Source organism: Amblyomma mixtum, chromosome 10 (assembly GCF_055824585.1).
Source record: "Amblyomma mixtum isolate Tamu chromosome 10, ASM5582458v1, whole genome shotgun sequence".
Taxonomy (NCBI): Eukaryota; Metazoa; Arthropoda; class Arachnida; order Ixodida; family Ixodidae; genus Amblyomma; species Amblyomma mixtum.
Window position 1 is genome coordinate 20,502,924 of NC_143021.1, and position 26,447 is coordinate 20,529,370.

Consider the following 26,447-nt stretch of genomic DNA (forward strand, 5'->3'; position numbering starts at 1 on the left):
AACGGCGGATACAGAGACATCCACATAAACACACAGTGCAGCCATAATTTCGTTTTGAATGCAATCATCCGATCCTTTCTACTATCCCCTCACCTCTTTCATTTCAGCTCTACTCTACACACTGCCCGCTATCCTTTATTTCCGCTGCCCCAGCTGTGGTGCTTCCAGCAGCGATGGCAGATACCGAGGCTAGCAACAATCTTTTTCCATCTATTTATTATGTATAATTAAAACCACTTACTACTACTACTACTCATCCGACATTCCCCCAGAGAGGCCCCATGGCGTCAAAGTGGAGTCTCGAAATCTGCACAGCAGTTGTAAACGAGACAAAAGGTATTGCAAGCAGTGATGCTGTGTAGAATTTGAGTTGAACCACAGCTTCTAGATTACACACTCCTAGGGTTGTGCGAATAATCGAACATTTCGAATACTATGCAGGATGCGTGGCTTGGTGCCGCACAAGTATGAATTGTGTCCAAAATTTCAGCATTCGAGAAATCTGTCAGCAACTTTCACATTAAAATCAGCGGCATATAAAGAATCGTAGAAGTAAGTGCTCCACTAGTGTGTTGTTTTTTGTTTTTTTTTTCTCCTGAATCGTCAGTAGACTTATTTGTATTCATTTTGGGATCCACGACTAGCCTCTGGCTAAGGATCCTTGAGTGTCTTCATGTAATTACATGTGTACTTTGAAATAAAAAGAAAGAAAGAAAGAATGAATGAATGTTTACAAGTGCCTGTAAAATAACCCAATATATAATATTCTGGCAAATTAGGGGCAATGGCAACAATTTTAAAAGGACCTTCTGCCTCAATGTACAGTAGACTGGATTTAACGTTTTCAGAATGCTGTGTTAAAAACTGAACGGACAAGTTGCATGCGGCAAGCTAACGTAATTTCCCTCATGTCCCCTATCATGCTATAACACTCTAGTATTGAGTGAGCAACGATGTCAGCATGTTCGCGATGGCAGCTGGTTCCCCCCCCCAAAGGCATCATGCTTGCTCACCATATCGGCCGGCTCGCCCTGAACGGTGGAGGTGCGTCTCTAGGTCCCGAGCGATGTCAAAGTGGACCACCAAGTTAACCCGCTCAGCATCGATGCCACGGGCTGCCTGGAATGATAACGAGAACGTTACGTCATTCACAGACAGGCATGACCACAGCACTTAAGTAGGAGAAGCCGTTTACTGGGACCCATTTCTTAAGAGAGCCCTGCACACAGAATCTGACAGCCACAGTTGTTCCAATGCCTCCACTGCTTTGTGTATGTGTTGGAAGCTTCCACTCAACATCACTAAGAAAGCCAAGCCAAGCCCACCACATTGGCTGAGACTTCCATGTTCTCTGTCCCACTTGGTGTCAGCTGTTGTTGAGAAGGTATACGGTGCAATCCTCTTATAACGATACTGAGAAAACCAGAAAATCTCATTATTACAACTGATTACTACAACTGACTACAACTGAAGTTTGTCAAGCGAGCCACCGTGGCCGGAGCTCCCATCAAAAGATAAAACATGCCATGGTGTTATCAGCGTGCAGCATCTTGGCGTGCTGCAAGCTCTGTGCTGTGCACAGCGCGAAATGAAGGAATGCACTAAGAAAAGCTAAAAGCTAATTCTTCAAGAAGAAAAAAAAAGTAAACTATCAATGACAAAAGTGGCGGTGGATACAGAGTTATCGTCTTGCACTATTTCTACCCAGTTAACAAATGCACACACAGGTGGAAGCTGGGCCTGTGTAACCTTAAAAACTTCACATTATTGTCCTCTGCAGCCGATTTCCCTAATAAATTGGATTAACCGCCCCAGCTCTTGCCTTTTTCTTTTTCAAATCGCCTCCGAGTAGGAGTCAACTGACGCATGGAGTGCCTTTCAGCCAGTCACTTTTGCTTTTATTTTGTTTTTTAGGTTTCCGTAAGTAGATAGTTTCAGTCGCAGACAACATAGCCGCAAATTAGGCCCACAGAAATAAAAATACACGAGTACTCTGCTTTACGTATCACTCCGCCGATGGCAGAGTGGCAAACTGCCATGCAAATAGCTGAAATGCACTCCACGCGTTGGTTGACTCCTTCTATTCTCAGAGGAGAGTTAAAAAAAAAAGGCGGGAGCTGGAACGACTAAATCCGATTTCATACGGAAATTGGCCGCACAGGACAATAATTCTAAGCTTCTAAGAATGCTTGGAGATGTTTGGAGCATGTAGATTGAGTTCCCGTGGTAAAAAGACAAGCTCAGAATCCTTTTCAGTGCAGCTTTAAGAACAGTAAAAGGTCATTAATTCAAACTCCAAAGAGATGCCAATGCAGTTTGAACTAACCGAAGTTTTAACTGACAAAAGTGAACAGAATGCAGTTCACTGCGATCTGGAAGCAGCCGGGTAGTGAGATTACCATATTTTATTACTCTAAAATATTCCATCATCACCTTCTGTTTTTACTCCGCCGCGGTGGCTCAGTGGTTACAGCGCTCGGCTGCTGACCCGAAAGACTTGAGTTCAATCCCGGCCGCAGTGGTCGAATTTCGATGGAGGTGAAATTCTAGAGGCCCGTGCACTGTGCGATGTCAGTGAACATTAAAGAACCCCAGGTGGTCGAAATCTCCGGAGGAGCCCTTCACTACGGCGTCCCTCATAGCCTTAGTTGCTTTGGGACGTTAAACCCCAATAAACCAAACTAAACCTTCTGTTTTTTTTTGTTTTTTTCCCAGAAGGTACCGGCCAACATCCTCGTTTCTAAAGCCTGAAAGCCTGCACTTATAACAAGGCCTCTTCTTTGCCTTCGAAAGTGAAGAAGCAAGCAGGTGGCATTCAGCATGTCAAAAGTTGCATAGCGTGGGGCTGCTCCAGAGTCTGCAGCCATCTGTGAGCATGGGCACAAGGCTGGAAAATTGAGCAAAGCTGTCCCGCGACGTGTTGCATTTCGACAAAAACGATGCAAATTCACACTCGCGAGTCGCAGAAGTTGTGCAACTGTTCAGGTCGAAAAGCACGAGTCGCCAGGACGGCAGCGTGTACGTTACCTCATTTTCCAGCCTTCCTACTCTGAGTCGCAAACTGCGAAACCAACGAGCATGCTTTTGGCGATGTCCTGTTTCCATAACACACACCAGCATCGACTTCACACATGGTTTCAATGTTCACTTGGACCGCTCTGATGTCTTAATTACAGCAGATAGGCGACATTTATAAATCACTACACCATGTGACACACCGCATGGGTCCACGGCTGCAGCTAACTGCATGGAATGTGACACAAAGGGTACTGGAAAACCGAGAGGAATATGTGCAGCAAACATCTGCAAAAGCTCTAGTTCGTTCGTTTTGTGCATGTTTTGCGAACATCACAGCTGCGTGTATGACTGCATGGTTTCGGATTAGGAATGCTGGAGACACTGCGACATGTCTGATTCGCCATAGCTTGTCGCTGGTCGCATCATCAATCACCCAAAAACCAGAGCTAACACATCAAGCTACAAAAGCCTTTGAGATCAGCAGCTACAAGCAATAGCCAGGGACAAATCTCGGAGGAGATTGCAGGTAGCTGTCGCCAGCATGGCAGCCATGCCGCCGCTAACACCGCAACTCCAAGTTCTAACCTCTTTATTATGACCAATAGGGCAGGATCTACAAGAATAAGCTAACACTTCTGTACAATTCTTTAACAGTAAACTGCCCGCTCAAGTTCGGCACTGAACAACACCCAACTCAATTTAGCACTTAACGTTTCAACCGCCAAATTAATTCCAGAAAAACCTTCCAAAATTGGCAAATTGTTTGTGATTTTTGCCACAAATTACTGCTGTCAGGCTTGAAACGCGCTCTAGGCACAAAACATGCAAAACATTGACAACTACCACCCTCTAGTGTTGAAAACTACAACCAACACAACTGCCAACCATAACTCATCTTTGGCAGAGGGAGCGGCACAGTGCAGGGCCGGACGAGTACAAGTCGTCTCAGGTGATACTGCTGCAATCTCCCAAAACGAGTACAACTTGGGGTTGGTGACTGAACGGTTAAAGGGACACTGAGGAGAAATTGAAATTGGCTTGTATAGACAGAATACCAGCTCCCGATTACAAAAACGCCCCTCATACTGACAACAAAGCTCTTGTAACGTAGAAAAGAGCAAGAACCAAAATACAGGTATCGCCGCCACAGGCCAAACTCGCAAGTACAAGCGTGATGACGTCATAGGACAAGACAGTGTTGCTAGAACCAATGGTTCTAGCAACTCTAGGACCCGAGAAGCCACAAATCCTTGAGGCGCAGCCAATGCATGCGCAAATGTCCTTGACGTCGCCAGATGGCGCCATGTGCCCGGCAGCTATGCGCGCTCCTGAAGCATCGGGACCAATCAGCGCCTGTTTTCCGGCGGTAGGCAGGCTCCCGGTATTCCGCTAGCGGTAACAAGGTACACGGTATGCTAAAGGTGTCTATTTGCAAGAACTTCGTTGACGGCTTCGAGAACGAAATCCATCGTAACGCTGGCAAAATGGCAGTGCAAATGTAAACGAAACGACTGTAGCGACGGCTGCAATAGCCGATAGATGCCTTCAACGTGCGGGCGGCGGTAGCTTTCTCTTCGGCTGCTGCTAGGCCGCAATGCTGGACGCTGGACACCAGAAATCACGTAGTCTGTGTTACGTCATCTGCACGTCATGTTTCACGTCACTTAGTCCTGTGTCGCCATAGGAGAATCCCAAGTTTGAATCAGAGCGGCGGGAAAAACTATTTCAACTTCGAATCCAAATTTCTTAGAAATAAATGCATCTTTCGCTGCCGGCCAAGTGGCAACAAAGCCATGAAATGCCGAACTCTCGGATTTTGCTATAAAAAAAATATTGATAGTGCTCTCCTCACTGTCCCATTAAAACTGGGCTGTCTTTGTCTAGCATTCTTAGCTAGGTAAGTGCTGTAAAATCCCTCCTCGCGCACCTATTATTCATCACCACTCTGACTAGAGTTTCATTGTGCGCACAAGCTTTCCAGTTGCGCCTCTCCCACACACGCCAGTGTCCATACCAGATCGGTGGAGACGAGGATGCGGCACCGGAAGGCCTTGAGCCGCACCAGGGCCCTGAGTCGCTCCTCCTGGCCCTGTGCCCCACTCAGGAGCTGTGCGGGAAAGCCCGCATGCGTCAGGCGCTCCGCCAGGGACTGGGCCCTGCACGTGGGAGGGGCCACACCAGGTCAAGCAACAACTGTGTCGGTCAAACACCAAAACCACTGTCGCACAGAGGGAGACAAAACATAGCACAGTGCTTCTCTACTACTGCTTATGTTCTCTCATCTCAGCCTTTCACGCTCTGGAATCCATCTTTTAGAAAACACTGAGTAAGCAAGTGCCTTCGCAGGTGGCTTAAGAAATTTGGAGGCAATCTCAAAATCACAGATGACTGGCGCATAGTACAGTAGAATCTCGATGATGCTATCCCGGTTGACACAAATTCTCAAACCGCTCTGGCCAGAGAGCATTATTTGTGATGTGACGAAATTCCGGTGTTATGAGCAAACCCCCTGCCCCACTGCAGATGATACGAACCCACAAGCCGCGACCACACCTTCGAGCACCAAGTCCTTGTTGCCCGTACATCGCCGATAACGCAATTGTCAGTCGCATGGTGCGTGTCGCGAGCGGCGGCATGCGACCAGCACTGCGCCACCATCATGAGTCAGCAGTGGCGTGCGGCTGTAAATAAGCCCCGTCAACCGAAAATAGACCTACACAAACTCTCCGTAAGAATTTTGTTCATTTTACATGATACGAATATTTCTCATGACCTCGTGAGATTTGCATGATCGAGATTCTACAGTACAGCTAACCCTCTTTGTGTACCTCTGGTACACTAAAACCCGTGGAGGTTTCTGAAAAAAATATATACATATATGCTAAGAAACGCATTATCTGGGAAAAGTATGATCCAAAGCACCTAATTTTGAAATCTGTAACTGCTGAATGAGATACAAAAGTATTTACTGAGATTTTCAGTTAACAAAATCTCCATGTAATACACCACGTGGTCTACTTGGTGCACTTGGGCAGACACACCATGAGGCGGTGTTCACTGTTGATCCAGGGCCTGTTTGCACTGCTAAGAGTGACACTGGGATGTGCTACACTTGGCCTTACCTTTACAGCACAGACTCAACTGGTGCACGTGATACGATGTGCCACAGCGGTGAAATCGAGCTGAGCATGGTTTTGATTGAGGTCACATGCCATCAACTAGCCCAATCCTATGCTTCTACAGCCGGGAGATGCATGCCACAAAGCCTCAGAATCGAATCGTGGCTTTGGCAGTGCTGCATTTCGACCGAAGCAAAATAAAGAAAACACTTGCATGCTCTGCTATGTCAGTGCTTAGTAACCCATATATCCATTGTAAAAACAGTGTGAAAAAACACAAAGATACCCATATACAGTCAAGCCCACTTATAACAATATTCAAGTGCCATGGAAATACCATTGTTATAGCCAATAATTGTTATAACAGGGTTGAGCCGAAAAAAAGAAAGGTGACAAACTTCAGAGCATTTATTGACAGTAAATACCCAGAGGGATTTGATTGTTCTAATGCCTGTAAAAGCTCGTTAAATCGAAATTCAGGGAACCGGAACAATGTTCACCGTTCACCGATGACCAAAGCACCGCCATCACTGCGCCACCGGGAGTTTCGCGCACCTCCGCGTCACAGGAATCAAGCCGGCTTTCCGGAAGTGATTCTTACGGGAAATTCAAGAAGCATGCAGAACCAAGGGTGCGGTGACAGCTGACAAGAGAAAAACCCGCTGGCTGCATGCACGCGCATTGCACTGACTGATTGGGGGTACGCATGGCGCGCGTAGCCAATGCAGCAATGCAGCAGCTCTCGTGACGCGATGACGCCTGCCTCTTTTGCTTTTGTGGCGTTGCTGCGCCAGCTTAGTCCATTGGTCAGCCCCACACGTGCACGCTTTTGTGTTGTAAGCATGGTTTTGCTGGTGTGGTTTTAGCATTCCCTTATTTTTTTTTCTATAACGGTTGACGCTCAATTACCAGATTTAATTGTTATAACCAATAATGTGCCTTGACAGCATTGCTATAAGCAGTTTATTTTGCCATAGAACACATAGCAAAGCTGATGGTGCCATGACTGACCATTGTTATATCTGATATATTGTTATAACCAGTATTGTTATAAGTGGGCTTGACTGTATGCCCATATATGCATGTAAGAGCCGCACCCATGTATGGGGCCGCACCGTGTTTTCCTGAAGGAATTATTAAAAAAAAAAATAAAACATCCGTGTAAGAGCCACACCCAAACTTTCCATGACCCACGTATGGATAGGCTCCAAAATGCATGCGTCCACGGAACTGGGCGCCGCCCACGGATGGCGCCTGAGGCCACGGGTCATCATCATCGTCAACTTTTTCCTCCACCATGAGCTCCCGCTATCCATATCAGCATCAGCATCACCAGCTCCAGATTTTGTGGCTGCCAAAGGCAAGGAATCTGTGGTAGCGTGTTAGTTCATCGAAGTTGAGGCTTTTGTGTGCTGCCGCCGAGCATTGCTATTTTAAAAATAGCACGACAGGCAAGCACCTTAACAGCTAGATGGCTGGGAGTTTGCTCTTGAACATGGTAAGCATGCGGCAGACAAGAAATTTGACATGGCCAAAAAGTGTGTCCAACGATGGTGCAACCAAAAGGATGCTGCAAAAAGTGTGCTTTCTGAGGGAAGCCTTGCAAGTTTTTTGAACAGGAAGAGCTGCTCTGCTATGTGATGGAAGTGCAGAACAACGGCTATGCGTTGACAGCAAACATGCTGTCACTTCAGAGTCAGAAGACTCTGTGAGTGACGACTGAACGTAGAATAAATGCCGCTCATTCCCTGATTGGTGTCTTTTTAATTAAAAAAAATAAAAAATTCATATGCTGCGTGTATGGGCCGCACCTCGAAAATTGGCCCTCGAATCTGGAAAAAAAACTGCGGCTCTTACACGCGTTTACCGTAAAGACCCGCGTATAATACGAACCCGAATATAATATGAGGCTAAGTTTTAGAGACGCGAAATGGGAAAAAAGTTTCACCCGTGTATAATACGAGTGACGCAAGCTCATAGAAGACATTTATTCAAATCGCATCCCGCACTTCACTTCAATTACTTTCTTCTTCAGTAGCGCTTTCTTCGGACATTTCTTTGTCCGACAAATCATCCCAAATGTACTCATCTTTCGTGCCATCGAGGGCGTTCGAGATGCCGCACTTCTTAAGCCCGCTTCGGCCGCCCGGTTGGCGTCACTGCAGGCTCACCTGAGCGCATCCACTCTGCATAGCACCGCTTGACTGCGTCCTTGAACGGTTTGTTTACACAACCATCAAGCAGCCGCGAAAGCTTCGTCGCGTTCCGCTGCACGCGAAAAGGGCTTCTTTCTGTTGTGGCCATCCACGAATGCTTCCTTCGACGACACCAAACTGCCTCCCGGCCGCACCGTTGCCGATGTTCTCCGCAGCCAAAATCGCTTGAAAGTAGCCGAGTACTGTTTTCGAGACCGTGACATCGTGCTCCCTAAAACAATATCCACTTCACGAAGCTTGCCTTACATGCGAGCACGTGCGTTGTCAACAGGCGCACGGCACACCACGACCCCCCGGCGCACCCAACGGATCAACAAAGAAACGATGTCGTGACGCCGTTTGTCGAGAGTAACGAAGCCAAGCCGTAGCCACGCGCCAATAGCAAAGCCAAGCCATAGCCACGCCGCAAAAACGAAACCAAAACTTCGAGCAACTTCGAAAATTTTTGTTCGGATCCGCAAATAGTACGAGGTGGAAATTTAGAACGCTAATTATGGGAAAAAAACCTCGTATTATGCGCGGGTTTTTACGGTATATGGTATGCCTCCTACACACGCTTTTCGTCCTAAATGCAGAACACCGCTTTTTTGCACAGTAACTTTAAATGTTTATTGCGTAAAAGCAGGCACCCACTAGTGTAGGTTCAAGACAGTCTGAACTTTTCCTGCGCACAAGCTGGGTTTTGCGCGTTCAGTTTTGTGTGCTGCGTACGTTCAGAAAGATACGCCAGTCTTCTCTGGATGCCATTTTCGAAATTCAACCCCATCGACTACACTCCCACTCTGCAAGAGAAGTAAATAATTTTTACACACTGTCATAAGGAGACCACCACGCATGATGAGAAACGTGATTTTAAAGTCAAATGTTTTTAAAGTCAAATGTTTAAAGCTTTACCACACATAGCAGGTCACAAATTTCCCTATAGTCGGATACAACTTCAGTCTGCAGTGAAGCTCCGCCCACATTCAGCCTCTGCGCACAGAATCCCTCCACGACGAAAAAGTAGTCCGCTGCTTAAACGCTTCTTGTTATCTAAACAAGAAGCTTATCACAAGAAAAAAATTCCGAGCGCCAGAATTTTGATACGTGGAATGTTTGACATATTCAAACATTAAAAAGCTGATTTCGTTTACTGCTGCGATTGGCCAGCGAAGTAATACAGGCCGCCATGGACCATGGCCCAGTGCTACCACCTGCTGTTTCTATAAGCTGTATCCTACTATAGTATCCAACATTGAAGGACAACTATAAAGTCGGTGTTGAGAAAAACATTTCCGCCAATAAAAGAATCATTCCGAAATGTGAAGTTAAAACAAACATTTTATTCACAAAAATTACTTTTCAAATTTCTGAACTTCCTGCATATATAGGTCAAGGTGCTTGAAATTAACCAGGAACCCTCCCCTATGGCCACTCTTTCTCTCTGCCTCCTTTCACTGCCTGCTTCACGCCTTGTGGTCTGGGTGTCATAAAAAGCTTCTGCTTACACACCACGTGATTCCAACCGTGCGTGCCACGACCTGGCTCATCTGAGCACATTTCGCGACCACCTGAACGAGCACCAATCAGAGGTGGTCGAGGCATGCGCGGAAGACACTGCCTCACCCACCTGGCCTGCGAGTTGAGGAACACCAGGCACTGGGAGAAGGGCAGGCGTCGCAGGATGGACTCGAGGGCACGCAGCTTGCGCGGGAACCAGGCCGACTCCTCTGTTGTCCCCTCGGCCACACAGTAGAACTGGGACACCCCTGCACAGCAGGTTGAGACGACAAGAAGAGGCTCACAAAGCAGGCTTTGAGGAGCCCACGGGAAGCGTTCTTGGGTCCCCCAAAGCAGACAGCGACTGCATACCTGTGTGGTTCTAGGGGGCTCATTCTAGTTTTCTACACACACTCACTCGTCGACTAGCTCTCCACTCCAGTCTGTGGCTCTAGGAATGCAACGGCAGCGATGACCCCCTCCTCAGACAGCGCGTCTCACAGCAGCTGCTGCAGATAGACCGTGCTGCATTCCTCCATTCTTGCCATATTCTACTTCCTCCTTTCATGGTAACTGCTCTCCAGTTATGCAATCCTACACTCTTGCCATGCCCTCCTTTTTCCCTGGTAACCCTCCCACTCCAAGGGTAACCACATTCTGGATGGTTTCCGCGGTAACCACCTTCCAGTAATGCCGTCTTACACTCTCCACAGGCTCCACATATGGGTCTCACACCCCCCAGATACGCTGCCATCGCACGCAGACCAGCTCTCCCAAATTCTGATGGCCATTTTTGTAGAAAGTTGATACAGATTCAATGCAGTCCCTCTTTTTTTCACGTAATAGTCTTGTGTGTTTGAAAAATACATGATTTCGAAAATGTCTAATGCGTCGTTCAGCCATTTTGGTATGCCTGAAGTATGCTAAATATTCACTTCGAAATTATTCGAACAAAATTACTATTTACTTGCAATTCACTTCAAACCAAAAGACCACACGCCTAGTCAGAACAGGAAGCAGAAAGTGCCGTTTTTATCTGAGTGTCTGCAGAACAGCTAAAACCTTGGCGTGGTCTAGTTGGTTGGTCATCGCGGAATTCAAGCGGGGCAAAACAGGACAAGAACCCCATCTGCACCAGGCCTGTGAATTCCACGTTCCCCATCATCCTCCATCTGCCTCTCACTACCTGTGGACAGAGTTGCACTCACCCAGCAGAGCAGGTGTGCCGTCCCCGAGACGCACGATGACGGGCTCGTGCAGCAGCTCTTTCTCCAGGGTGTGCGCCACTTTGGGTGGGTAGGTGGCGCTGGTTGCCACCACCTGGAGCCTCTCTGGCAGCCGCCCCCACAGTTCCCTGCAAGAGGGAAACGAAAGCACAGTTAAGAGCGTGCGTTGTTGGGCTAGTCAGTCAATCATGGTAAATAAAAGGGGCTACTGCACACAAAAAGACGCGGACAAGAAGGTAACACAACAAGCGCACACTCGCGACTAACTTTATTTGAAATACCAACACTCCTTTTATAACTTCAAACTGTCACATCACACACATGCACAAACCAAAAACCTGTCTTCATTATGATAAAGTCTGATCGAAGGGTCCCTTACACAATCTTTACCCTTCTGTTTGATCTTCTCTTTCATCTTTACCCTTCTGCGCTTGTTGTGCTACCTTCTTGTCTCCGTCTTTTTCTGCGCAGTACCCCCCTTTTATTTACCAAGAAAGTGCAGCCATCCATGATGTGGCTTTGGAACAGATTTTAGACTACGTCTCTTGAGAAGAAGGCACAGAAGTAGGCCTATGTGAATATTCACTATTTTTGAATACCCGGCTGAACAGTAAAGCATTTCATATTCGATTCAATTGGTTTGGTATTCGAAATGTCTAAGTATTTGTCTTCGAGTGAACAACAAGTCTAGAACGCTAGAACACCAGCGACACACGCCAATCAGTGCCCAAAACATCGGTTGGCTGGGTGATGCTGGCTGGTTGAGCCATCGTCGCCATCGGTGTCTGTGTGAAACCTCTACCTGCCAACCATGGTAGGCAGTATTTTGGGAGATTTCCCTCTCATCACCTGCCACCAGCCAACCACCCCCTTCTTTGCAATGGAGAGGAGGGAGACGCCAGATTAAGAATGACTCGGCAGAAAGTGAAAATCCAGAAGAAAATTACTAGGACAACAGCAGGCCTTTTTACAAGACAGACTATCTGTGCAGAAATGAGGCTTGTGAGAGAGAGATTCCTTTTTCGCATTCCTCGGGAACAGCGACCTCGGTCTCACAAGCCCAGCCAGTGGCTCTGCTTGAAACAGTCAACTGCCAGTGCAGTGGCGCAATGCTTAACTGCTCTGCCACTGCACTGACAGTGGTATGAGGAGTCTCCACATTCTGTGAATGTTAAGTAGAGAATGACCAATTCCGCATGTATGGGCATTAACCCACAGAGCTCTGAATAGTGTGCGGTTTCGTGACCAACGCGAACTAAGTTACACAAATGCACAAACCACAAATGCACCAACAGAAACAGCAGTAGTGCACAATGCTATCGCATTCACAGCACATAAAGCAGAGTTAAGTGTCCCAAGTAGTTGTTTATTCCCCCAACATTTGGCTCTCACTAAGATATACTTATCTGAATAAGCCTTGAGACATGGCATGTTTTCTGAGTGCGAAAACTTGCGACCACTAACCCATCCACGTGCATTGTTGATGCAAATCTTATGTGAAGGCATACAAGAAGCAGCACAGAACAGTAGCTGATGTAATGGACTGGGGGTGGGTAGCTATACCAGGGAACCATGAATAAAAATAACAAAGAAAAAAACTCAACAGACAAAGTGAGGTTTTAAAATGGTAGGGCGGAATATATATGTGTACAGTAACACCACAGCATTAACACTCTTGTACTGCAGAAAATTCAGGTGGTGGCGGCGGCGTTGCGAGGGAAAAATCCCCAGAGAAGCAACCTAGGTGGGCCAGGTAAGTCCATGACCTTATGATGTCATGACAACTAGCCCACCAGCTTGTGAGCAGCCTGCCCAGCGTGCCGGATGGCAGTTAAATTAATGACCGGTCATGGCAACCCGGGTCGCGCAAGCACCACTGGTACCAGCACCTGCCATTACAGTGCACTGGCGCATAGCTAAAGCGCTGCACCATTGCACCAGGAGTGGTACAATGACTCTTGGGGATCTATGAATGAAAAGTAAAGAATGATTAAATCCACATGTGATGCCATTAACCCAGAAATGCTATCGCATCATACCCTTAAGCCTTTTGGGTGCCATTTCTTGTTTTGACTGAACTCAATTATTTTTTCACCTAAGTAGTACATTCAGGCCTCAAGAAAGGGAATTTGTTAGTTTTCGAATGTGGAAGACCAGCAGGTCAGTTTTTACAACAATGTGGAGAATTCCGTACAAAGTGTCAGAGTTGTTAGAAATGGTAGCATTGAAATGTGTGAGGTAAGCACCCTGGGAATTGTGGAATGACTGTGTTTCAAAGGTGCACATTACGCTCGAAACTGAGCAAAAACAATCGATGTTTTCACTCACAGCAAAATCTGTCTGCATAAAAACGGTGGACAAAGTGCTACGTAGCTCACTCTTATGTGAAATATTACTTACTGCATTCGCTACATGGTACAAAAAAGCAACTTATTTGCGACAAGAAGGGTGCTCAATTTGACTGAAATAATGAAATCTCTGCCAAGTGGTCCAGTTTCTCAGAAAAAGCTGCAAGTTTGTCGCGTACGCAATTGTGTACAAAGCGTCTGAAAGGGTTAAGGCGGAGCTCAAGTGGCCCCCTCCAGTTTTTCCTCTGCTGTTCTGTAACCAACAGTGAAGCCATCGAGCCCAGCTACTAAGCGTGGTCCACACGGCTCATGCTGCAATGAGACAGCAGGGGCCAGCGCACCTGATCCCCTCCTGGAAGCCCTCCCCCAGAAGCTGGTCAGCCTCGTCCAGCACCAGCAGCCGCACCCCGTCCAGGCACAGCTGGCCCTGCTTGACCAGCTGCAGCAGCCGACCTGCACAGAGGGGGGGGGGGGGGGGGGGGGGGGTCACACCAACCTGTTCATCAACCTCGACCGGTTCTTCTACAAAGGCTACAGCCACCATCCCTGTCACATCAAAGAGGAACAGGCAGCCAGCAACAGAACAGTGAAGACACGGCAGGTGCTGTAATCACATTCAGCTATTCAACTGGTGGTGAAGAGCTGTACTTATCAGACCTGTTAAAGGTTGTGGGGACGCCTTCGTCCCCTGCGTTAGCTTCCCTGCGAGGCACTCTTCTCAGTTGGGTTCCTTTAACTAACAGGGGAGGGCGCTCGCGTCGCAGCGACGCCAGCGCCACGGATGGCGCGTTTTCTGCTCGCACGCGGGGGAGCCACGGCCCTCTTCTCCCTGGGACCGGGAAAGCGAGCGGACGTTTCGCTCGTGGCTTCGCTCTTCATCGACGGGCGCCTCTTGGTCGAAACTTGCTCCCGCCAAGCCCGTCCCGTCTGGCCTTGGAGTTTTCCCTCTGCCCTAGCGTGGGCGAACGTTTGCTCTTAACCATGCTGGTGAGTCGGACATCCTCGATTCCTCAGCGTATTTTGTTGCTAGCTGGCGTTATTGTTGCTATAGCAATAAATGCCTTGTTTGTGTCAGCCAGTGTGTCGTTCCTTTGTTCCCGCAGAGCAAGGCCCGCCGTGGTCGCCGTGCGCTCGGTAGAGCTCGCGACCACGGGGTGGGGTCTGCGCGGTTTTGAACTGTGTCAGCCGCGGTTAAACGGGGAGAACGGATTTATCTCCCCATTTAAACCCCACAAGGTGCACTAAAGAGGAATCTGAACTCGTCTTTTTACCGCAGGAACTCGATCTACACATTCCCAGCATTCTTAGAAACTTCGACTTATTGTCCTGTGTGGCCGATTTCCCGAATTTAAATCAGATTAAACGCCCCGGCTCCCGCCTTTTTTTGAGCTCGCCGCAGACGGTAAGAGGAGTCAGCCAACCTTTCAACCAGTCCCGTGGCAGCTTGCTGCTCTGTCATTGGTGAGTGAAACATAGCGATCGGCAAAAGCAAACAGTCCACGCATACTTTTATTTCTGTGGGCCTAATTTGCAGCTATGTAGCCTCTGACTGAATCTATCAATTCAAAGAAACCTAAATAACAAAATAAAAGCAAAAGCGAAGCCGCCATGCGACTGCCTGAAAGGCACTCCACGCGTCAGTTGACACCTCCTACCGTCTGCGGTGGAATTTAAAAAAAAGGCGGCAGCTGGATGTTAATCCAATTTAAATTAGGGAAATCGGCTGCACAGGACAATAATTCGAAGTTTCTAAGAATGCTCGGAACGTGCTGAAGACAAGTTCAGATTCCTCTTTAGTGCACATTTAAATCACCTGTTAGACCCGGTGGTTAAACTACACATCATTTAATCTCGTTTTTACATGCATTCTGTGCTCAATAAAAATTAGCAATACTCACTTGAGTAGTAATAACGTGCTTGAAATTAAGCAATAAAAATTAGCAATACTCACTAAAGTAGTAATACTGTCCTTCATATTAGGCAATAAAAATTAGCAATACTCCCTTAACTAGTAATACCGTGCCTGATATTATACTTGAGGAGGTATATTCCTCCATATCTCATGTACTATCTCATATTCTATCGTATCTCATGGCCCGCATTTTTCAGTCGTAGGTCCCCTAAACATTCAAGGGCATAAAAAAATTCACAAGTCACTTGTCACAGTACATGTAAAGAGCACAGGTGAAGCCAAATTATTGACTGAATAATGCATTTTCATGTCCCAGAGCAACACTGTGCAATGTGAGGAACACTTTGCTTTATAAAGGGCTTTTAAATAATTTCAACCATCTGGAGTTAGGCATTACCACACAGGTGTCTCTTCCATTCTACCTCTACCAAAATGCATTCACCATGGCTAGTATTAAACCTAGACCCTTGGTCTCAAAAGTGGCACAACACAGCATTGGAGACTTCATAGTAGGCGCTGAACATTTTGCATCATCACTACAGGGATATGAAGACGCACATAAAGGACACTTTTGTCATTTCTGTGTGCAATATCTGTCCTGCTATACAATTACATGGTGAATTACCGTATTTACTTGCATAATGATCGCACTCGCATAATGATCGCACCCCAGAATTTTGTTGGCAAAATTCATTTTTTTTTATTCCCCGCGTAATGATCGCACCCCAAACTTGCCGCGGCAATTTGTCAACGATGTCGAGTCTAGCCGACGATGATCGATGATCGTACTTACTATCTGTCTGACAGATGGCACGTGCAGATTACAATCTTGCTCTGTCAGCATTGCAGCGGCAGCCGCCTGTTGGTTGACCTGCGGTCACACGGGCAGTCTAAATGCAGTTATGCTTAACCGCGGATACCAAACTTAACTGCGGTTATCTTGAATCACGGTTCGCCGCTGTTGCAAGTCTCGCCACCATTCTGGGTTGCGGTGCAACGAACGAAGTGACGTGATGATCCGGCTAAACTTTATTGCTCTCGTAAATAATAAGCCCTGGGATACGGGAACGTCACAAATGAATCCTCCTTGAGGATCGCGGGCCTGTACCGAGTTGCTGGTAGGAGTAATAACTGCGATACAAGATAGTTTTACATTCGCAGCCACATAGCAGCTGCCGCCGTTGCAGCGCGAGTGACCCGATCTGCTTGGCCAGCTGCGCTGCGAAGGCGTTGCTGAAATCAATCGTATATATTTCTTTCAATATGAAACAATGAGGTTGTCAGTAAGGCAGTGCCATAAGTAGAACATTCAATATAGCATTGGTCAATTCAAAAGCGCCGTCCACTGTGGCTTCGATACGAAACAAGTTAGGCCTCGACGACTAGGGAGTAAGAGCGCCGGCACCATTGCGGTAAGCGCGCGCAATCCAGTGCTCCGAGCGTTGCGAACGTGTCACCTAAGTACATCAACGATGCGGCAGGGACCGGACATTTTTCGGCGTAACGGCGGTAAAATGCGTAGCTTGAGCGCCGTGGGACGTTGCTGTTGTACGCTGTTGCCGCGCTATCGGACGAGATCGAAGGCCGCATAAAAGCGCCGTCGTGCAGCACTATACACACTGCCTATTTTGATGCGTTGCTCTTGGAACATGATTTTGTGCAAAGAAAGTACGTTCTTGAAGTGGACCAGCTCTTGCTCTTTTCGCACTCTACCTTCTCGGTTAACGATGTAAGCCGAGATCGCCGAGATCGGTTCGCGATAACCGCATTTAGCAGCGTGACTGCGGGTAGAGCGCCCGTGTGATAAGGGCTGTCTGCTTGCGACTTGTTTGCGTTTTCGGTGCTCAAAAATTTTTTGTAAAAAATTTACCTCGCGTAATGATCACACCCCTAAATTTGCGTCAATTTTTGGGAAAAAAAGTGCGATTATTATGCGAGTAAATACGGTATGCATAATAGGGGCATTGCAGGGCATGGCATGGCATAACATGGTATGCAATGGGACAGTAAGGTACAGTACATGGGGTATAATGTCCCATAGATGCACATGGCGCTGTGGGTAAATTACGAACAGGCCAGATGGGGTTCTTTGATGTGCACTTACATGGCAACACAGGCATTGTGCACAGTTCTTTTTACTACTTCTTCATGCCACCTGCAGAGGGAAACACTAGACACAAGAGTGTTGTGACTGCTACTCCTCGCACTCAGTCCCTTGATTAACTAGCAGTGAAATAGAAGTCACACAGTTCACATCAGCCTCTCAGGAGCTAAGTTTTCAAAGTTGTTCGTGCATCACAATGGCCCATGATTTCACGAGCACCTTAGTTACCTGTACATCCAACTACTGAAATTGCTAGAGAAATGGGGACAAGCCAGTCAGGAGCTGCTATCGTGTGTTAGAAGCTTGGGGTGTTTCAGCCACTGGTAGACACAAAGCAAGGAATTTTTTTCAAGAGGGCCCCCAAGGTAATTTCCCGCACTGAAGCTGCTGAATTTCTGGGGAACCACTGGATACATTCCAGCGCTTGAGCATGCATAAAGTGTGAGACAGTTGGGTCAGAAACGTGGAGGCTAACAAAGTGGGTTCAGCTTAGTAAGTTAAGGGCAACGCAGCGAGCTATGGAAAGAATTTTGATAGGTGTAACGTTGAGAGATCGAAATCGGGTGGAGTGGGTGAGAGAACAAACACGGGTCAATGACATCCTAGCTGAAATCAAGAGGAAGAAGTAGGCTTGTGCAGGGCATGTAATGGGAAGGCATGATAACTGCTGGTCCTTAAGGGTAACGGAGTGGATTCCAAGAGAAGGCAAACGTAGCACGGGGCGGCAGAAAGTTAGGTGGGGAGATGACATTAGGAAGTTCACGGGAATAAGGTGGCCACAACTGGCGAAGGACAGGGTTAACTGGAGAGACATGGTAGAGGCCTTTGCCCTGCAGTGGGCGTAGTCAGGCTGATGATGATGATGATGATGATGACTGGGACTTGTGCCCATCGCTCATCTTGCAAACTAGGCTACCAAGAGCACCTACATTTCATGGTGGCTGTTGAGATTAGGACAACCCTGTGTATACTCCCAGTGTTGTACCACCCACTTCTTCATTTGAGCCCAGGAGGTTCGTCGACCGCTCACCCAGGGTGCCGACGGCCACGTGGCAGCGTGCCAGCTTGCGCACGTCCTCCCGCACGGACACGCCCCCGATGAAGGCGTACACCTCGAGGCCCGGCATGTCGCAGCCCAGGCAGCGCACCGTGTCACACGACTGCACCGCTATCTCACGCGTCGGGGCCAGGATGAGGACCTGAGAGAAGCAGAGGATGGCTGCAGCCGACGTACAAAGGAACCAGCCATAAAGCTTTGTAGGGGGGCTAGTTGGTCATATGTTTAGGGGAATCCCCCAAGAAAGCTGTATAGCTTTCCTTTGTAGCCGCATGGCTGCGCTCGGGTGGATGCCAATGAGTAATTACTCCCTTATTAGGGGGCTAGTTGGTCGTGCATACTGAGACTGGGCAGCGCTAGGTTCTAGACAAAGGAACAACACACACAAAGGAATAACACAACACACATTGCGCTCTTGTCTCGTGTTGTTCCTTTGTGTGTGTTGCTTCCTTGTCTAGAACCTAGCGCTCCCTAGTCTCAGTGAACCAGCCATAACAAGTGGGAGGATGAGAACAGAAGGGGTAAGCTTTGTCGCGATGGACACATGTGCTGGAATTAAGCCATGCCCTGAAAAGGGGAATGACAGAAACTAGCTGCACCATTTTTCGTTGCAGTCAAACCTTATTACAGCAAACAGGTTGATTAGTTTGACACAGCCCAAAATTCATACTACAAGAATTTCATCCAAAAACAAATACGAGAGTAGCCCAGTTTAGTCAGCAAAGTGACTAAATCTCAAAGAACTCCACTTTCCGAATTTTTAGCACCAAATGAAAGGCACTTGCGGCAACAGCGGAGGCAAAGAAAGACAGTGTGACAAACGACATCTAGGTTGGCTTTTGCCCACAGCAACAGCAGAGCAAATGCCAGCAAGGGCGGCTTCCCCACATTACAACAATGTCGCATGAAAAGTTGGTACGCCAGACCAAAAGCCGGGTATCATCGGGTATCACCCCTACTGCTCGTTTTCACTACCTCTGGCTGCCGACGGCTGCTAATGTGGCTGCAGGCTATGCTCTCGCGGAGCACTTTTTTGCCACTGAAGGTAATGTGGAAGAAGCATTAGGGCATATCTACAGCTCGCAGAACTTGCTTTCAGCGGCACGATTTAGCAAGAAAAAGCACAGCATGATGACCAACTATTTTCCTTAGGAGACTCGACTTCGCGACTAATAAAAATGCTGTTTTCGTGCTTTGTGCTTAATTGGAAATTTGTTTAATTAACGTTTTTTGCGGTCCCCGTGAACTTCGTGGGGTGGCAGAAACTTAGGTGGCCTCAACTGGCCAAGGACACGGTTCATTGGAGAGACATGGGAGAGGCCTTTGCCCTGCAGTGGGCGTAGTCAGGCTGATGATGATGACCAGATACATGGCGAGTCATTGGAAGGTGTCCTGTATATGGGAGGCAGCGGGTTCAATGTCCCCGGTGCCGGTGGCGAAATGCTACCCAGGTTGGCCTGCCCTAGACGGGCAGTCGCATATCCCGGTCTTCCTTCGCACGGAGGATCTTTGGCTGATGATGATGATGAACTTCATGCTAACAGGAGTTGACTGCATTAAGATTTGCTGAAGGAGGTACTTTCTGCAGTCACTGATAACGTGCATACACACAGTAGTGCATTTAAGCGGGAAGGAGCACTACTCATGAATCAGTTTTTATCCAAGAGGTGGTTTGCATTCCTTCTTTTTCTGACCGAGTCTTGCTCACGCTCCTTCCTGTATGCATAAGCGTACTGGGGAAAGAATGGCAAGTTATTGGTTTATGTAAGAACGTGGCAAAACATTATGCTGGACCAGGTGTCACATAGAATAGTCACATGTGGCCGGGTTTCCGGAATGCAGTAGCCAGTCGATGCCAGCTTGAGTTCGTGATTTCAGTTCTAAGCAAAAGTTCTGATTTTAGTTTCGTCACCTCGTGCAATGCATCACACGTGTTTTTTTTTCTTGCAAAACAAACTTTTCTTGCTTGCACCATTGTGATGTAGAAGCCGCATAGCAGGGTTTGTGAGGTAGGTAGTGAACTCCAAGCCGTGTTTACAGCAGAACAGGTAGCCGCACTTAAGACGTCACTGACAGCGACCACAGGTCTTAGGAAGCAGCTGGTGGGCAAGGCTCACCTGGATTGCATTCCTGGAAGTGTTGACAGCCTGCAGGGTCAGCACGGAAAAGACGCACGTCTTGCCTGTGCCAGATTTGGCCTGCACCACCATGTCTGCAGGAGAGAAGAGGAAGGCAGAGTCAATATGAACAACAGTGGGCACTGGGCAGAGTGAGCACTGTGATTATTGGAGTGGAATATGAAAGGGGTTTTGTTGCGAAAGCGACACTACGCCAGCCAGCTTGGCTGGTTGCGTGGTCCCATTTCAGCCGTATGCCGTGGCCCACGAACAACCTTGAGCTGCCGTTTCCTAGCAACGCTGCAGCCGTGCTTCAACAGATGGCGCCGACGGCGGCGCCACTAGCTCCACCAGATGTGCTCCGCTGGGGTAGAGGTAGAGAAGGTGTCGTGACATAGAGAGTTGCGTGACCTAATCTGCAGTATTTTCTCGTTCTTCAAGGTTGAATAATTAGTCAAACTTAATTAACTAACTTTTTAATTATTGACTTGAGGAACAAAGCGTCAATGGAAAAGTTGTAGATCGCTTTGAGAAACAGCTTACTGAGACATTTGCAGCAAAGTAATATTTACGTAAAGTAGTTTTTTTACTGGCCTTTAACCATAACCCGCACAATAAAAAAAAGCTTCCACATGACAACTGTGCCACTTGAACGTCCCAAGACGGGCTTTAAACAATAAAATCCATTTTTTCTGAAGTCCTCTCCTCGACAAGACTTTGGGTGCACATTGGGGCAGAGAAGTAAGCGAGCAGCTGGTCACGTGACAAATTTCTTTTAAGGCCCATAAATGAAGCTACGTAAATCGTAACTTGACGGAAACAGCACTACTAGCGGTTTTTCGAGGTGATCTAAAACTTTTTCATGGACACTTTTTTCCTGAAGTCAATAATTAAAAAGTTAGCTAATTGAACTTAACTAATTAGTTAACTTTTAAGAGGGGAAAAATACTCAGGACTAGGCCACGCGACTATGAACAACCCTGAGTTGGTTTCACTGGACTAGGACACTTCGCCTTTTTTAAAAGTTTGGTTACATTTAGCTGGGACACCCGGTATATTACACACATGTGCTTTGCCTCAGTGGATTGTAGTCGTTATGGAGAGTGCGAAAGAGAGGCAACAACGAAAGAACGAAGCGACGAAGAGACAACACGCTCAATTGCTTTCGCAATTAAACTAGGGTTAACCACAGCTAAACCACAGCCAATTTTTTTAGTTTCCAGCAATATTTGAACAGGCAGATCACATCTGGACTGTGTGAGCAGAAATTGCCTTGAATTCTAGTTTGGCGGCCAGGGACGAGCAGTGCCCACGGATGTCACAGACGTCATCAAACATGTGCAGTTTATACACTGTGGTTTGTTGTAAGTTCACAACCCAGTGACAAGGAAGCAAAAGTCCTCGAAACAGTTCAGCACAAATATAGCACAAATGATTGTGCAAGAATGCAAAATACAGTGCACACATGGTAAGCAAGCTAAGATATTCACTTACCCTATTAATATTTGCATCCATGTGCTACTTTTTAGGATACATTTTTTCTAATGTTTCCACTACACATCTAATTCAGTGTATACCTGATCTGAAATATTCCAGTGCCCAATGCTATTTTGATGAAAACGAAAGCACACAAGAAGACGGGGACATGCGAGAGAGACAGGGCAAAGCACTAACTAGCAAATGAATTTTACTGACATGGAAACATATAAACACTGAGGTGAGTACAACAAAACAAAGAGAAGAACTCAATGCATGCGCAAGCCAGTTCTATCTAAGAACGCTATTTCCTTACCCGAGAGATTAGGTAACGATGTACTGACGCACTTGGTCACCTTCCCGCAAATCATTCTTGATCTACAATCCCACGCATCTGTCGTTCCTTGCGCCTCGCTTCAACCACGCACTCAGTGAACAAAGGCTCACAAGTTTTGCTGGGAAAACCATGGCAGTGCTCTAACAAATGAGCATTTCTTGGTTATGTCCCATTACGCTTGTGTTCCACTTTTCTGGGAGAATAAGCCTTTGTGTTGTACCCACAGATATAGAGCAGAGATCAGTAACATTACCCGAAGCACAGTTATGCCCCTGTCACACGGGCACTGTAAAGGTACTTTCAACTAAAGCTCCATTACTCCAAGGGAGAACGCGCGCTGCCACACGGACGCGCCTAAGGACACCTAGTTCAAAGGAACTTCGAATCAAGGCAGCTCGAGTTTGTCCTTTGAGGCTGCAAGGGAGTACTCTCTCTCCCAGTAAGTTAACAGCAAAAATAAATGGGGATAAGAAACGATCGATGTTCTTTTCTTAAATTTGCTTCGTAAAATTATTGGTCTTTTAAAATATAAGGTTATTTGTTTTGTGGCGGTTTCACCACGCCATACTCTCGTCCCGGATTTACAAGCGCCACGGTAACAACGACGCCATGTCGGCCATGTTGTTTGTTGTTTTCAGCAAGTCCGTACAGTGGCGGACAGCAGCTAGTGATACATCTTGACGGAGATCGCCGAACACAAGGCACAGGGAAGAACGTGAACAGAATCGCAACGATCGCAAGGCCAAAGAAAATGGAGGAAAAGAAGCAAAGGGAAGAGCCGAAGAACCAAGCCGAGCCAGTTGAGCTCAGTGTGGCCAGCGCTGTGATGTTATGCTCTGTGCTTGGCAGATCATGTCATTATTGCAGTTGAAATTGCGTTGATTGAGCACAATATTGATATAAAACAAGTTTTTTTGATGAAAATACGTTACACTGCTATATTCTCATGTGCACTGAAGTCTGCAATTGTAATCCACTTTTTTCACCGATGAGGGCGCTAAAATAGTTTTCCAAAGGTCGTTCCGCGACCGTGTAGCACGGGCGAACTCCCTTGAAGTAGTGCTCCTTTGGTAGTGTAATGGAGCTTTAGTTCAAAGTACCTTTACAGTGCCGTGTGACAGGGGTATTAGTCAGCAAGACGAAGGATGCTAGCACGTCTCTGTTCAATCAACACCAGAGGAATGGCACCCTATCCAAAGTGAAGACAAAACGAAAAAGTTGTGCGAAAATTTGAGCCTTGACCAGCTATCCAACCATATAGATAACAGTGAAAGAAAGTTTGCAGGTGTTGTTTACAGCTAAGTTCCACAAAGTGGGGTGTCCTCTAAGGCTAATCATTCTAAAATATGAGTCATGGCAGAAAACAGTCTCTACATTTCTGCGAGGCAAATTAAATATCTTAAACATCAACGATCCATTTTTGGTGAAGAATTCTGAAGGTGTCCAAGATTTTTTAGCAAATAATTTTACCAAGCGCATCACAGCCATGTTTTTAGACATAAAAGATCACCATTACTGACCGGCTGATTGCTTGTATGGAAGAAAGCATCGATGATTTTGGGTCAGCAGCATTTCAGAATGCAGCAGATGAATCAGTGACAAGGTTATGGGAACTGTTCCATCTTTATCCGAACTTTACCTATATTGAGTTGAATGATGATGTGTAGTATTTACAGAAAAGCAGTGTATGTATAGAGTCCTGCATAGCACCGCCTCTTAGCGCTTTGTTTTTAAAACACTGCGACAGGGTGGTAGCCACCCATCCACAGGATTAAGGTTTCAAAGCTTTTAGATATCTTGGCAATTTTTAAACTTTTATTGACAATAGCCCAGCTAGCATTGAAAGGAACCTTACATCCTTTTTAAGCCTTTTTAACCATATTTTAGCGCACTTGAGTTCACACACGAGCTACCAATTAACAACAGATTGCAGTTTTGAGATTTAATGTTAATATTCTCAGTAACCCACCTGAGTTGGTATTACCACACGAGCGCCAACAAACCACTCTTGTTTCATTGTTGATCCCACACGAAGCTTGTCAGAAAGGCAATAGTGAACATGTGCTTCACCGACGTCATGATAAAATCTCTTGCCCCCTCTTTGATACCCCTTGGCCTCAGTGAGAGAGCCAGTCGCCTTTCTTTGGCTGGTTATCCTATGGATGTGTAGATTTCAGTGGCTGAAGACCTGTTGAAGAAGTGTAGAAAAAGCTGTTTCAAGCAGTCCACCAAAAACAGAAAGATGGTGGTGATCCCGTACATGCACAGCATTTCGCGCAGGCTTAAAAGGGTTGCCATTAGAGCAAATGTAAGGTTGGCATTCTCTACCCTAGAAAAGCTGCCAAAATTGTGTAGGATGACCAATGCATTTCCCAGCAGCTCAAGGGGGGTGTAAAAAGAAACATCGCAGTAAGCTTGCAGAGCGCACAACAGGCGTGATTGATCGCATTCCATTGACTTGGGGTCGGGCATACATCAGACTGCCAGATGCTTACATGAAAGACTAGCGGAACACAAGCGTAATGTGACACAACCAAGAAACGATCACTTGTAAGAGCACTGCCATGATTGTCCCAGCAAAACTTGCGAGCCTTTGTTCAGTGAATGCACGGTTTAAGTGAACACGAGCAAAGACTGACACATGCGTGAGATTACAGAAGCAAGAATGATTCGCAGGAAGGCGGCCGAGTGTGTCAGTACACTGTCACTTAATCTCTCAAGAAAAGGGCATTCCTGGATGGAACTAGCTCGCACACACGCTGTTCTTCCCTTTGTTTTGTTGTACTCGCTCCAGTACTTATATGCTTCCCTGTCATCAATAAAATTCACTTGCAAATTAGCACTTTGTCCTGTCTCTCTCGCATGTCCCCGTCTTCTTGTGCACTTATGTTTTTGTCAAAATAACATTGGGAATTGGAATAATATTTCAAATCAGATATGCACTGATTTCGGGATGCAGTGGAAACATTTAAAAAATGTTTCCTAGAAACTAGCACATGCATGAAAAATTAATAGGGAAAGTGCATGAATATCTTGGCTTGTCTAACATGCGTATACACTGTATTTTGCAATCTTGCATAATCATCTGTGCTATATTGCCTGCACCACTCCGGAAATACCTTCTACACTCGCCAATGGAAGCTTACATCTTTTAGATTACAACATTACCCAAGACTGCTGGTCACCGCTGACCACCATTCTAGCAGCTGCAGAAAATTACACGCAGCCCTAGCACACAAAATGAATGTAGAACGAGCAGCAGACATGGTAAAACAAAGAAATGCCCAACTGCCACTGCATTGTTTCAGTCACAACACAACCAAGGGAGATGGTAGCAAATTTAACTAACAGAAATGTAAAGCAGCAATAGTAAAAACTTAACACTTATGGAATTAGAAGAACTTGTTGTTGGGCTAGTTGGTAGTTATTCATCATTAAATTCAAAGGCGCCAAACCATACACACACACACACACACACACAGGAGAAGAAAGAAAGACGAGACAGAGCGCCATTCACAACTGATTTAATGTGCAGAAAGACACGTACATATATGTCACTGTCGGCGTATGCGCAAGGAAGACATTCAGCTTCGTGAAGATAAGCAGTGATCAAAAAACGCTTTTTCAGCCTTATACAGGTTTATCGATGTTTCGCTGACGCACAAGTTGCCCCTCTTTTCGATATGGAATGCTTCTATCAGTTCTCTGGCTTTTGTCACACTACTCTTTGCCAAAATCCGCACATCAGAAAAGCATGGTTCACAAGTGCGCGACGGGCAGGTTCTGATGTGCATGGGTAAATGGGGGCCATCTTTATTTTGTTCTACATTTCTTTGGTGTTCTCTGATCCGCTCATTGACACATCGCCCGGTTTGTCCGATGTAGGAACTGCCGCAGGAGAGGGGAACTTCGTACACCACCGGGCGAAGTGTCAATGAGCGGATCAGAGAACACCAAAGAAATGTAGAACAAAATAAAGATGGCCCCCATTTACCCATGCACAACAGAACCTGCCCGTCGCGCACTTGTGAACCATGC

General features: G+C 46.7%; 1 protein-coding gene across 1 annotated transcript in view; it reads right to left on the reverse strand.

The window, feature by feature from the left end:
• Nucleotides 1-26,447, reverse strand: part of LOC149325306 (uncharacterized) — a 32,168-nt gene that overhangs the window by 4,621 nt on the left and 1,100 nt on the right. The window contains exons 2-8 of the mRNA XM_089563978.1: nt 20,597-20,691; nt 18,453-18,621; nt 13,748-13,859; nt 11,041-11,186; nt 9,963-10,101; nt 5,033-5,174; nt 1,014-1,119 (exon numbers count right to left, since the gene is read on the reverse strand). Coding sequence (XP_089420104.1) covers nt 1,014-1,119; nt 5,033-5,174; nt 9,963-10,101; nt 11,041-11,186; nt 13,748-13,859; nt 18,453-18,621; nt 20,597-20,691 — 909 coding nt within the window. The remainder of the gene's footprint in view (nt 1-1,013; nt 1,120-5,032; nt 5,175-9,962; nt 10,102-11,040; nt 11,187-13,747; nt 13,860-18,452; nt 18,622-20,596; nt 20,692-26,447) is intronic.